Genomic DNA, 14,600 nt, shown 5'->3' on the forward strand with positions numbered 1-14,600 from the left:
GATGAATTTGACCATATTGACATTGCCTGTGCGTATGATTTTGCGAAGGGAGATAACTATTGATATGTTTAAACAAAGATATCCCATTTTTATTGAAGCAACACAAGAAGTTGTTCAAACAACTAAAAATGATAAATCATCAAAATATTATGAGCTCACGGTTTCCAACAGTAGTGACAAGTCATGTTCTGCCCTAGAAATTCTCCCTCCAGCTACCCATTCTGCCTTGTGTAAGAAACGTAGATCTACAGGGGTTCGGTACAAATGTCTGAAATACACATATCATGCTATAATTGATATGGGTCACAGCACACATAAACATATAAATGTATGTTTATGTTTGCTGTGACCCATATCAGTATAGCATATGTGTATAAATGTATGCGTATGTCTGATGTTACCCATATCAGTATAGCATGTGCATTTCAAACATTTGTAACGAACCCATGTGGTAGATCCACGTGGTCCCGTCTTATATGAAATACAGTCGAACAGCTAAATGTCATATCAAATGTTTCATCCGTTCAAGCCACGTCTGAGTTCCTGTCTAATTAAACATTTAATTACTGTAGCTTCACATTCCAGAAGATGTAGAATGTCGCAATTTAGCGGATCTCAACTTCGAGCTAGTAAAAAGATGGCTGCCATAGACTCGCAGCTGAGCTTGTGCACCACGTCTAGGCATTATTCTTCCGCGATGACTCATCAGAAAATTTGATATCTTATGAATTCACAAATAAAAATTAAATATGACATTTCAAATATGGTTATGTGTTTTGTTTCTACATAATTTGGCTATATTGAACTATCAACGTACACCATTATGTTGTATGATGGTCCTTCAATGACGGACTATATTTTTCACATTACGTCGATACGTAGACTTGCACAAGCTCCAGAACTGGGGACAAACGATCAGAATGGACTTGACAAGTTCCACATATTGAAAAAAACACGATTGAAATATAAGGATTAAATCTTACTTTGGTCGATTTCATGGGGTGATGAATTGAGTTGGTCTTGAAACAAAATCAACCTGAACTGCTTTGCAGTACTTTAAATTTGTTTCAAGACCAACTCAATTCATCACACCATGGAATCGACCAAAGCAACATTCAATTTCTAAATGATATGATGCATTATTTCACTTAGCAAACATTTAAAGAACATGTTTTCCGGTATATTCCTTCAGGGTGTGCTTAATATTTTGTAATGCTATACAGATATGATTATTAATTTAAATCAATTGTGGGATTGCAATCGATGCTGTTGAAACAAATACTGAAGCAATATCCGACCTAACGTAAAACTACTCTAAACTTTATCACACGTCGCTAAGAGCTCTCATGCCACAAAAGACGGAACGCAGAACACGTCAGTACAACGCATGCGTATTCTATGACAAACATTTATAACCGACGAATACGAGTACAGATCAATCACAGTTATGTCGATGATGACAATATGACGTAGTGATCACTATGACGTAAGCGGCGTAACTAAATTTGTTGTTTGAAAACTATGTATTATGCATATATATGATGGGAAGGTCAGCTTCCTTCTGCCCTTGACAAACTAGAAACAGCCGCAGCACATGCAACATAATACTACACAAAACAGTCCTCTTTCGGATACGACTGAACCTTTTGCGAACGGATCCGGAATTAATCCGGAATCAGGAAAACAAGGAATTTTACAATTCCGAATAGAAAATCCAGAATGTTGAATGTCTGGACCAGCTAACGGAGTATGGACTCATATTTGTATAACTATATCTGTCGATATGAGTAAACAATATATCAACAACTCAAAGTTTTATCACGAACACTCCTGAAATGTACTCTGAAGGTCATGTAATCAAAATAGTTTCTTCCTTTAGGGATAGAGTTTGAACTTTCCAGTACACTGATAACGTTTTCTAGATAAACACTTGCTAAACAATTTGACATGTCTAAGGTCGACATGACGTTGTTTTGCCTGTTTTATTCACCATTACATCATGTTCTAGCTCGGGAAAACATTGTACTGTTTGTTTAATTACCAGATATGGTATTTCCTAGGTAGGAGCCATGTTGTTTTCTCTGTAAGATTAACCACAACTACATGCCCAAGCGAAGGGAACCCTTGTCTTCACGTTTTCGTGGCAGAATTTCCTAGTTAGGGAAATGTTGTTTGTCATGTCAATTACCCTCTGTGGTATGCCCTAACTAGGAAACATTGTTTGTAAATTTGTTACTCTCTGAGGAAAATCTTTTCTTTTTCATTTCCCTTCGTGGTATGTGCTTTCTAAAGAAAACGTTATTTGTTCTGTTCAATTTCTTATTTCAGCACACCCTAGCTAGGAAAACCATTGTTTTGTCCGTTCATTTACCCAAAGAAGCATCAACCAATTGAGGAAACTAATTTTTGATCCTTTCCATTACCGATTGAGGCATCCCCTGGCTAGAATTAACGTTGGTTATCACCTTAATTAATTGATTGAGGAAAGGACAACGTTTCATTGTTTGTTCAATTCACCCCTTATGGTTTACAGAAGCAAAAAGAAGTATAGTTTTGTTCGTATGAATCACCGAGGTGGCATACCCTAGCCAAGGATAACGTTATTTTCTTCCGTATAAATAACGTTTGTCGTATGTCCTAGAGAAAGACGACGCCGTTTGTTTTTCTCATTATGGCATGCCAAAGCTCGGGATAACACTTTGGCGCGCAATAACGCCGTTATTTCCTTATGCTGAGCCAGTATTGTCACTGCTTCGTTACGTCATAAAGAGTATGTATGTTTAATACCACATAGTCTAACAACAGCTTCAGAGCATATTTTCTGTTTCCTCGGGCTGGTGCTCAATGGTTGGCGTATTCCATGGACTTCCTTGGCGGGCACCGTTGTTTTTCGGAGACAGGTGTCCGTTTGTCAACACTATGCCTTCTTTTGGCCCTATGCTAGTGTCGTTTGCCCAGCCAATGGTGGATTTTGTATAGCGAGCACTAAGGGAACGCGAGTCCTGGTACACACTGAATTTTTTTTTTAACACTGCCTTGACCTGAAGAATAAATAGGAAGTTGATTAATGTTACAATCGGCTTTTATCGGTGATATGACACAGATACCCATTTAATATTACTACCCATGTCTAAATGTCAGGGGTTATCAATCTATTTCCAAAAATTCAAACCTTTTTCACGATATTTCCTTCATTTAAAAAGGAAGTTTCGGGCCTTCAAACCTCGGGGCAGAAATATTTCTTAGCATTGACCAAAAAGGATGATGACCATCTATGAGACGGACGTTTGTAGGTCAGCTTTTTATAGAGGCTCAACTATGACGTCACAAAGAATAACTTCATTAGACAGCAAAAATATCTCCAAAGTACAACCATACTTCAAAGCTGTAAGATAAACGTAATGATTACGGGATCCAGATCGTAACATCTACCTGTCTGGTAGATCATCTATTTTTTGTTAATTATTTACCCTAGTTTTATCGATTTGAGATCGAATTAAAGTTTTGTAAGCTTCGCTATTATTCTTCAGTGCTCTGACATTTTTGTCGTTTTATTGTGTACGTCAGTTATACTTATTGTACTGACCTTTTGTGTTCCCACCAGGGGCCAGTAACACTATACAACTAATGCTCTGCGATATGCGGATGTAATTGTTGAACCAGTACGAACGTTTATAGGGACACTTGTGTTTTGAATCAATGTCTAAAAGTGCACACTTATTGCATAAATTTTATGATACACATTTTTAATACCAGAATTCTCTTGTATAATACTCACCTCTCCATTCAGGAAGCAATAGAAAAGGGCCACGAAGAAACCCTAGAAAAACAAATGAAATAATGAAAAATAAATATGACAATACTTCCTCTATCATCATCGAGGTTTCAACGATCATAACTTAAAGCACTTGATTTCATGCAGCTCTGATCTAAAGAGTTCTACTTCGTGTATTTATAACTTCGGAATAGGAAACGTGACATACATAGCCTCTATAAGTACACGTAACCGACAAACACAAACACTTAAACATGTTCCTTCTACTTAGGTTCCATCACGGCTGAGACATGCATGTGTTTTACAAAGCTATCGTAGTATAAGATGCAAAGGCTGTCGACCACAGACTGTCTATACGCTCGCTTTACTACTTGTTTTGCGCTAAAATCATATTTTTATTTACACTTGCACACCGCTATGAATACACTAATTCACTTAAACTGACACATATACTTTAGTTTTATATTAAACAGATATCGAATCACAACATAGGCTTATCAAGCATAACATTATATTGTATTAACGACATTTTAAATAAACTGTATCTGAAAGTGATATTATTTAATTCCAAAACATAATCCACGTCTTAATTGATTTTTTAATCCAGAATCTGTTCTTAGCATGACCGTTGTATAGATGGCTGCCACTAATATAACGTAGCCACAATTCACCATTCCTGCAATTTGGGGATACAGAAAAAATAAACCCACTGCAAGTATCGTTAGTTGCACCCCCTGCAGAATTTGGGATTTGCTAATGTGCCATTTACTTGGGAACACAAAAGCGACCATTGCAATATTTGGAAATTATTTATTTCTCTATTTATTGCCTTGCTTGGGAATACCTCTTTGGCTTTAATGTTGAAGTATCGCCCAGGTTAGGAAGGCTATGAGTTCTGTCGCCATGCCGGGACATACCAAAGTCCTTACAAATGGTAGTTGTTATTCCCAACCTAACGTTTATCATTTAAGGTAATGACAATAACTGGTTCACCCGTAATCGGCAACATAATCGGCATCAGATCAACACTTTACAAAACACACATTGGGGCACTTCCTTATATTTAAATGACCTTAGCTGATGATAGGACGTTAAACCCTATACAACCAAAACAAAACAACTGCTGAAATTACAGACATCATAGTCTGCCTTGGATTATTGGAGACAAATATTTTTGTTATCATTATTTGAAGGAGGTTCATCGTACGTCTACCTTTGTTTCGTGCTTTTAGTTTCCCTTTGTTGTGTTTTCATGTGGAAATTGATTTTAAATTGTGTTGTTTGTTACAATAATTATATCGTTTTTCTATTTATTTGATTAAATGCTGATAATGTAAAATCGTAGCGTTTTTTTATGTTAAATTAAGTAACTAAAACTTTGTTTTTTAAGTAACTAAAACGTTGTTTTTTAAGGAACTAAAACTTTGTTTCTTAAGTAACTAAAACGTTGTTTTTTAAGTAACTAACTTCAACCATTATAGTTATTAATGGCACATCGATTGTAATGTAAGATTACTTGACCACACATATATATAATATGTCACGTGCTCAAATGCCACCTCGCTTAACGCAAACAGTTTTATGGTATTTTTTTTGACAATTTCTAGCATTTTCAATAATGATAATTATTCGAGGTTCTTATATACCGCTTTATCACAATCTAGTTCGTAGGTCGTCTCAAAGCGGTTCTCAAATTATTATCCGTAGTTATAGGGCCTTTGCAACAAGTCAATATCTTTCTCAACTCCATGGGGAGCATACAGCCGGTGCTGCCATTTCGGCGCTCACAGCTAGCATTCAACAATTCTAGCACTGCCCAACCACGTACTCATTTACAGCTGAGTAGACTGGAACAAGCGGAGTAAAGTATTGTGTTCAAAGATACAACACAGTGCCGTGCCGTGACTCGAACACGCAACTTTTCGGTCACGAGCCCGGCGTCCTTCCACTAGACTACCATACCTCCTATGTACATTGTCAAAGCTTCTGTAATACCCCACTTTCGCTGGACAAACGCTGGTAGGTAAGAATACTACCTACATGTATCTAAACCATTTTGCAATACGTACTTCATTTGGAACAAAACAAAACCTGTTGTTGTTCTTTGTAATTAGTCAACACCAGTGTTCTCTTTTTAAAACAAAACACGTTCTGAAAACGGCGATTTGGCCTCTAAGACTAACTTCCCCTATCGTTTCTGTCTAATTGAAATAAGCAGTTGATCCACGTACTTGGAATGATTGCAACACAGCGTTGATGAACTCGTGAGCTTCGATGACAGCAGGGGCATCGCTTATCGGCCAGATGAAGAGGACGTATATGATACCCAGTAACGGAAACAGAAGGAGGGTGGCCTTCACGGCTTTCCTGGAAAGAACACAAATGGCGTCAAAAAATGGCGTCAAAGAAGAAAACAAATGTAGCCAAAAAACACCAGCCAGAAAGGAAACATTACCGTTTACTTTACCTGCATTTATTTCCACAATTGATCCACTTGAAAACACCTCTGTATCATTTTTTTTTGATAATAACTACATATTCAAAAACAAATTTCATCTCACAATATTAGATTTACGGAACAGAAAGGAGTCTGTCAATATGCATCATTAATTAATAGACCTAGTCTCACTTACCATTCCAATCGTGACAATTATTCTTATTTTTAACATACAATTATCAGGTTTTAAACTCGACCTACATACTATATTGATGTAACAAGTGTAATATTGTGTGTTAATGAAACAAATCATTATAATAGGCTTTGTATCACCTGTGTACAATTAGTAGGTATCAAAGTCAACAACATATTTTTGCGCTATAAATATGAAGACTAATCATAAGCTTGCGAAATATATTTTTTTTCCAATATATCTACCACTTGGAAATCAGTGCATGCTATAAATTAAGCCCCAAAAAAAAAATATCTATTTATAGATATGATGTAATTAATCATAATATACACATACTTTACGTATAAGCTACAATTGTTAATCTGATAGCAACAAATGAATGAATAATAAATAATTTTGAATCAATAACAATCTGTCAATGAATGCGGATGGTGATATTAACGGGTATAATCACATTGATGTGGAACCAAATGACCATTGATTACATTTGCTCAAACATTGTATAACAGCATACAGCATATAGGTAATAAGTTAACATGATATACCATTATAAATGAGCTTACCGTAACTGCCGCGTTTCCAAACTATGCGAAGCTCGTAGTTTCGTTACCAATACCCATATGATTGTAGCTAAAAACAGCATGTTTGTCTGAAAGAGAAATGCACAGTTTATTTTTTGTGCACAATGAAACGTTTGCTTGAAACATAACTCATAATATGTCTATAGCAGTATTAAGATGAGCCGATCATATATACTTTCATGAATCTATATAGCATTCATATATAGCGTAGTTTATGTCGTTTTACTTTTTTAATTATTAACACGGAGAGGTCAAAGAAAAACAGTTAAGTTCATGAGTAAGAAATTGCTATCAAACAGTTTCATATCATACTGCTATAAATATGGTAATCTGTTCTCAAAATGAAAAAAAAGAATGGCTCAAATATTACTGGAAACAGTTGGTTACAATCCCAACCATCTAGAAATATGTCATATTAGCTAATAATGTATGTTAGCTTTGCAGCCAAATAAAGGTGTTGACCCTATCTCGACCTTATTCTTGAAGTTGACTTCAAAATAAGAGGGAAATATCTCTTGATTTTATTACAGCATTTTGAGGCACATTTATACGTTCATGGATGCTGGATGAAAGATTTGGAGTTAATATCAGTTATGGAAATGAGTGACACAGGAAGACACTTAGGCGATGAATGAAATATGAAAATATTCCAGAGCAAGGGCGTGTTTAAGGTTGATATAGTAATATATATCCACTTACAGCAAGAACAAAGAGTATTGGACCATTGTAAATCCAGTCTAACTGGTCAACGTAAGCAGCACTGCCATTTGTTGACATCCAGCACCTGCAACAGGATACATAGATCAGTAAGTCTCTCATACAGACACGAAAACAGAAAACATAGTTTAATAAGTCTCTCATAGGGACACGAAAACAGGATACAGAAAACTTACATTTTGACAGGTTTTAAAGCCAAAATGTAGAGGGCTTAATCAAATGGAGACAGTCATTTTGTTGCGCCATTCACAAATTATGACGTCACGTAATTGTCCATATTATGACGTCACAATGGATGTCTGACTGGCACAGCCAATGAAAAACGCTCCAGGGTATATTACACTAGTGAAATATCTAAAAATATTACACGGGCAAATGCACTGGATAACAGGCCGATTATGTGATAAAGATACATATTTCAGCACCTCTCTCATACAGATATTACAACTGCATAAATTGTTTCGATACTCTTTAAAACGGATGATTCACGAAATATAGAAATATATTTTGTGCAATCCATGAGTGGTGGAGTTGATTAATATGTTGATCCAATGAGTTTGATGAATTATAACTCTGTTATCTCGAATTCATATTTGATACAGACAGGTGCAATGGTACTCACGCTAGTAAATGAGATTTGTCGTCTAAATTGTGTTGAAAATGGATTCTAAGTGAAACCCAGATAACAATGATTATGGCTGGTATCCCTGTGAAATTAAATAGTTTATAGATAACAATGATTATGGCTGGTATACCTGTGAAATAAAATAGTTTATAGATAACAATGATTATGGCTGGGATCCCTGTGAAATTAAATAGTTTATAGATAACAATGATTATGGCTGGGATACCTGTGAAATTAAATAGTTAATAGATAACAATGATTATGGCTGGTATACCTGTGAAATAAAATAGTTTATACATGTATGCAATATTAGTTAATATTGTCAATACAAAACTACAACCAATAATACAAATTATTAATTAAGATGTATCAATATTAGAAAATCAAAAATAACAAAATATTGCATTCTTCAACCAACCAATCGACCAACCAATTGATACGTTATTTAACTGTCGTCGATGGCATTCAACTATCAAAACATTGTCTTAGCTATCGAAACTTTTATGGTTTTATGGAAAGGGTAAAAACATGAGTGTAATCCAAAGGATTTCTGTAGAAAACATGTTTCAGACATCTACCAAAACAACCAATGTTCTTTGCAACAATTACAGAAACCGTGTCAAATACAGTGGATTACCTTTGCAATATTATCAAAAAGCCAAAACGGTACCCATTGCTCCTTTGTTATATATTTTGTTTTCATTAAGTTATTTATTAAATATAATTTTACATTTTGTTGAAGTTTTGACATGGCCATGAATGTTCTTAGTTAACATAATTTTGAATTTTGCTTAACTCCGACTTCATAACCTCGACATGGACAGAAATCGTACTTGGTTAAAATAAAATATACCCGATGAAAATGTCACATTCAATTAAAAACTGGTTGCCATCTTGAGGTGGGAACCTTCCCAGAAAAAAAGCGACAAATTGTGGAACAACAGTTGGTATGAAATTATTTAGCTTACTGCCAATAGTTTGATTAATATTCGCTTATTAAAACGTGAGAAACAGTAATAAATATATAATCCGATCCGAATTACATGGGGTCACGTTAGAGTCGTAATGAACCTAAAAGACAATCAACTTTTGTCGAGTTTGAATATAACCTGTAATACAAATTTTATGATCTCCTTTGGTTGAAAATATGTTGTTGATAAACGCCATATTTGCTATGAGCCATTGATTTACTCAAAATATCATGAAAATCTGAAACGAAGTTGGAGGACTTACCCCAGCCAATGACCATGAAGTACCAGAGTTTGATTTTGTCCGCGGAGTAAGTCCATACAATGATGATATGAAGGTACATTCCTTCAACCAACATCCAAAAGAAGTTTGTCATCTGTACATAATTAAAGATTGATGTTTCCAGCTTGCACGCCCACTGTAAAAACCAACGTTATATTATGTTTAAGCAGTCTAAATGACGAAAACTAATGTGTTTCCATATACTGGATAGCGGGAGCCTGAAACACTGTTGAAATTTCGCCCTTCTCTCGTAAAACCAATATTTGCCTGGTGTTAATTTTCTGTGTAACTGCTAAATATGTATATTCGGAGTCAATATTAAATAGCCCTTAATACGAAGAACGTAAAAGGCGAAAAGTAAATTCCGGCGAGTTTTTTCCAGTAAACAATAAGTAAAAAGGGCATTACTTTTAATCATCGACAATCTCCAACATTTTCAAAAATGACAATCAAACATGATTCTTTATGTCTTTTATGAGTTCGCATTTCTATAATTTTGAAATTGCTAAAGGCTAAACCTATTTATAACATATATTTTTTTCAAAATTGCATGTTATTGTATTATATTTACATTTGCATGGCATTGTCACTATATAGCCTCTTTGAAAGCTGTGTCATTGATGGCAAATTAATTACCATGCAGCACGAGACACAATTCTTAGCGTATTATTACAACACTGACCGGAACTACAATATCCAATGTAAATAAATATGACGGCTGCTGATATATCGCTGGGCATTATGAGACTTGACAATGTCATTGTAAATTTATGTGCAAAAGAAAAAAAAAGAAAAGAAAAAATACTTTTATTACAACAAAAACAAGACCAAGGTCTGCATTATCGTACAAAATGCACATCGGTTGAAATCACCAATGCCGGCAATGGAATTTTTTTTAACACTCATGCAATTTATCAGAAACATCGTCTGTTACACTGCACTGATCAACAGGTTTTCGTTACAAATGTCTGAAATAGACTTTTTCTATAGACCTACTGACACATATGTTACAGACCTACTGATACGAGTCACAGCACACATAAACATTTCCGACATTTGTAACGAACCCCTGTGCTCCGTCGCAAGATCACTCACTTCAAACGATATCAGTTTCACGCGTCTCGCAGCCACGGTTTCCTCAGTTTCTGATCACGACATGTCAAATAACGAATCTACCGACTGTAGTAAGATTCCCATACAATCAACAAATAAATTCACGTCTGGATTCTTCACAAAATGAGCAAAAAGAAACTCGAATTAACTTCCAAAAATAACTCCCTCGTGGAGGTCAAGGTCGAATTCACGGTGTTCACTGTATTTATCCATGCGCGAAATTTGTTCCGGGGAAAAATCACAACAATTTAAAATCTAACTTTCAAAAATTGAAGTGTTTGTTAACTTTGTTTGCCAATCAGCAGGCGACAATACGCTGTTCAAATTATTGAACGAAATTGTGTGGACTGTCGATAAGGCGCGCATTTTTAATTTTAAACATAAATTATAAATTAAAAAAGAACGTAAGAGGCAGAGAAAACGTAAATATAAGTACTGAACTGTTTTTGTATGGTATTTATAATCTATTTGCGCGCATTATGTTGTTTGCTTGCAAAGCTGTGTCATTCAAATAGATCATAAATACCATACAAAAACAGTTCAATGCTTAATTATCAGTGTTTCACTATATACAAAAACAAGACGATGGTTCAACCGCAATATTATATATTTTGTGTTATATGAATTATATACTTTTTTAACCTACTCGTGTCTATGACGATTTGTATTTCATGATTAAATGTGATTGTAAATTAGGTAACATCGTTAACCTTGGTCTACTAGAGTAGTAATAAAAATTCCCATTTCTCACGTATACAATACCTTGTGATCGGTAGAGACAATTGGTATAAGAGTATGCTGCATAAGAATCCACAGTAAGTTCCGCAGGATAAATGTGATAATGAGCTGACAATGTATCTTGTTCCGCAAACAACGCAGACTCCTGAAATACACAAACATGTTTATTTAACAAATGCAAAGCATGCATACACTTGGTTGATCATATAAGTGAAATATGGTCATTAAAATATGTAACTAGCACAGCAAGAACCTCCACGTCTACACTCAAGGCCAAAACAAGAACGTCAAACCACAGGGCCAGAACAAGAACGTCATCTCACAGGGCCAAAGCAAGAACGTCAACTCACAGGGCCAAAACAAGAACGTCAACTCACAGGGCCAAAACAAAAACGTCAACTCACAGGGCCAAAACAAGAACGTAGTTTACTTACACCATGTATATCGCTATGGAAATTGTATAAACTTGTATTGATCATCACAGGATTCCGCTATAACAAAATCACACACAAAAAAGTTTATCCTTATCCTAGTCTGATCAGATAAAACCGTAACAGAATGCCACGTTGTCCTGTCTGAGCTCGTCTTGGACGATATGTCAGGATTGGGATCAATGTAACAAAACCGTTACGTCATTTATCTCTGTGTACCGCAAAAGTTTAACTGGGCACAAACGGATTACGTCCCTGGTATGTGTGTACTACAGGAGACAAATTACAACACACGGTTTGAGTACAAAAAACAGAAAGCCATAAAGCCTTCGCCAGTAACCTTCTTTAAAAACTGACGTTTATAACTGTAAAACAATACGTATTATTTGTAAGTAAAAATAATTACTCCTTCAAGCTCAATTTATTTTAAAATAAATATTTATATGATATAATGAACGTTTAAAATTCTTTTTAGACAATCTTAATTTATTTCTTAAGCAATAAATGTCTCCCTCTAATTCTATTAAATTTAAAAAGATATAACTACTACAATATATGAACATTTACAATTTAGTTCTGACAATCTGGTTATCTATTTTGAAAATTAATACAAGGATGTTGTTTTATTCAAAAACATAAAATTAAATGTACAAACATGTATATACGTACATCGAAATCAGTTACCCAATGAACCCATAAAGTGCCAACAACTCTGTTTCGTTTGTTGATTTAGTTTTCATTGTACCGATCACCTGGACATTTTATGATATATGTCTATGAAATTTAAAGGTTGGACTTATGAAGAAATATTTATACATTTTTGTTCTGTAATAAAATGCTAGTTTTATCATAACGAAATTGCTTTCGGGGAGAATTAATAAATCACATTTATATCGCGTCAGCATTGCAATTTATCAGACATCAATAACGCGCCACTACATACACTTGACATATTAACAAATTAGCGACAGCGACACTCAAAGGCAATAAGGAATGCGGTGTGTATGACGCGACAGCATCTGAATGAAGACATATAATTCAATTTGCATCTTTCGTGAGTGTCTCGTGAAGCATTACGTTAATAGATAGACTGACTTCAGACTGACTGACAACGCAAATACTGACCGTTAAGATCTGTGTCCAGCCTGGTCAATATTATACAAGCTCTTATATAATGAATGCAATCACGATCGTCCCGAGCCGACAAAATAATAATGTTTCTCAGAAAAAAAACCCGTCAATACCTAACAAGGACTTTGATAATGAATGCAATCATGACCGTCCCGTGCAAAATGATCGTAATATATATTTGTTTCTTCTTCTTTTAGTAAATGCTGTCTGGATCAGGAAAATGAGTGACCATCGTGATAGAGACAGGGAAGATCATCTTGAAAGGACCTTCAATTCTAATCCGTATTCACTTTAAATACCAATCGATGGTCACAATGTACAGGGTTGCTATATGTGGTGCAGGCAAATCATGTCATTTCCGGTTCCGGTTCCGTCTTCGATATTACTTTTTATTCATATTTTTTCATATTTTTAATCGCCTTTATATATTTTTTTCGGTTTCAAATTTACATAGTGAAAAGTCACTGGTAAAATATGTAATATCAAATTCTTTCTAAGAAGGGAATCTGTCTGACCTTGAACCATTGGAATATATTTTTGCTATTTCAGCAGCTATTTCTCTGCGGCTCTTAATCTTAGTTGATTGTAAATTGCACCATGACAGAGGTCCCTAAAACTATCCCTGCAGTCACAAATACCGCTAAAAGAAGTTACGATAGTATTCTACGTCCCACATATCTAACTTCATGTCAATATTAAAATATCGACCAGGCCGGTTCAATGGCGGCTTTTTTCTAACCAATCATGCGTTTTCATATTTCCACCGTATAATGATAAATCCTTAAAAATGATTTTTTAATTTCACGTGATAATAATAAGACGGGGCTAATTCGTGACGAGTTTCGCCATTCTCATTTGAAACAAAAACAAGAGTACATGTATATACAAAAATTTACGAACAAAAGCGTTTTCTGACTAGCGTCAATTTTAACGCCTACATCATGTTTTGTTTTATTAATGTGACGTCATAAAATCATGACCTAAAGTCGTTGTCAAAACTCTGACGTCATCTGGGTTAGAAACAATGGCCGTTTATATTGCAGGGGTGTATTCTTTGCATAACAGGGGAGAATATTTGTTAAATTAATTTGCTATCGACGGATTAAGTATTACTAGCTTGATTAGACACGTTATCTACTTGTTCGTTCAGTTACATTGCGGGCTTTAATTGTCTTTATTAATAAATCACCTAGTTATCGCGTGACCCTTGTATGTCCCATACAGTTTCGCAATAGCAAAAGCTCTGACTTCAAATTGCCAGGAAAGGTAACCATGACATAAACAAACCTAATTGTTTCCTCTCAATGGTTATGTAGTCTGGAGACAAGCACAAGCGGATACCAGAAGTTACGTAGCGGGTTGTGAATACTGCACAAAAAGAAAGAGTCAATCAAAAACCAAACGCGCACCAATTAAGATTGTACACTCGGGTTCACACAAGGAAAGAATTTCGACAGATATTCTTGGGGGAACAGCCTGAAACAGACGCTGGTAATCGCTATATCCTAGTAGTCAGTGACTACTATAAAACATAGACCGAAAGCGTTGCCATGCCAAACATGGAGGCACGAACTGTGACTAGCATAATTGTTGAGGAAGTTTTTGCGC

At 35.3% G+C, this 14,600-nt stretch overlaps 1 protein-coding gene across 1 annotated transcript in view; it reads right to left on the reverse strand.

Moving 5' to 3' along the window:
• Positions 1-1,112: 1,112 nt before the first annotated feature.
• Positions 1,113-14,600, reverse strand: part of LOC110458061 (corticotropin-releasing factor receptor 1-like) — a gene marked incomplete at its 5' end in the record, with an annotated part of 139,928 nt that continues 126,440 nt past the window's right edge. Inside the window, 8 exons of the mRNA XM_021509610.1 lie at positions 1,113-3,041; positions 3,779-3,820; positions 6,007-6,142; positions 6,969-7,054; positions 7,686-7,770; positions 8,326-8,410; positions 9,562-9,715; positions 11,455-11,575. Coding sequence (XP_021365285.1) covers positions 2,808-3,041; positions 3,779-3,820; positions 6,007-6,142; positions 6,969-7,054; positions 7,686-7,770; positions 8,326-8,410; positions 9,562-9,715; positions 11,455-11,575 — 943 coding nt within the window. The remainder of the gene's footprint in view (positions 3,042-3,778; positions 3,821-6,006; positions 6,143-6,968; positions 7,055-7,685; positions 7,771-8,325; positions 8,411-9,561; positions 9,716-11,454; positions 11,576-14,600) is intronic.

Source organism: Mizuhopecten yessoensis, unplaced genomic scaffold (assembly GCF_002113885.1).
Source record: "Mizuhopecten yessoensis strain PY_sf001 unplaced genomic scaffold, ASM211388v2 scaffold9421, whole genome shotgun sequence".
Classification (NCBI taxonomy): Eukaryota; Metazoa; Mollusca; class Bivalvia; order Pectinida; family Pectinidae; genus Mizuhopecten; species Mizuhopecten yessoensis.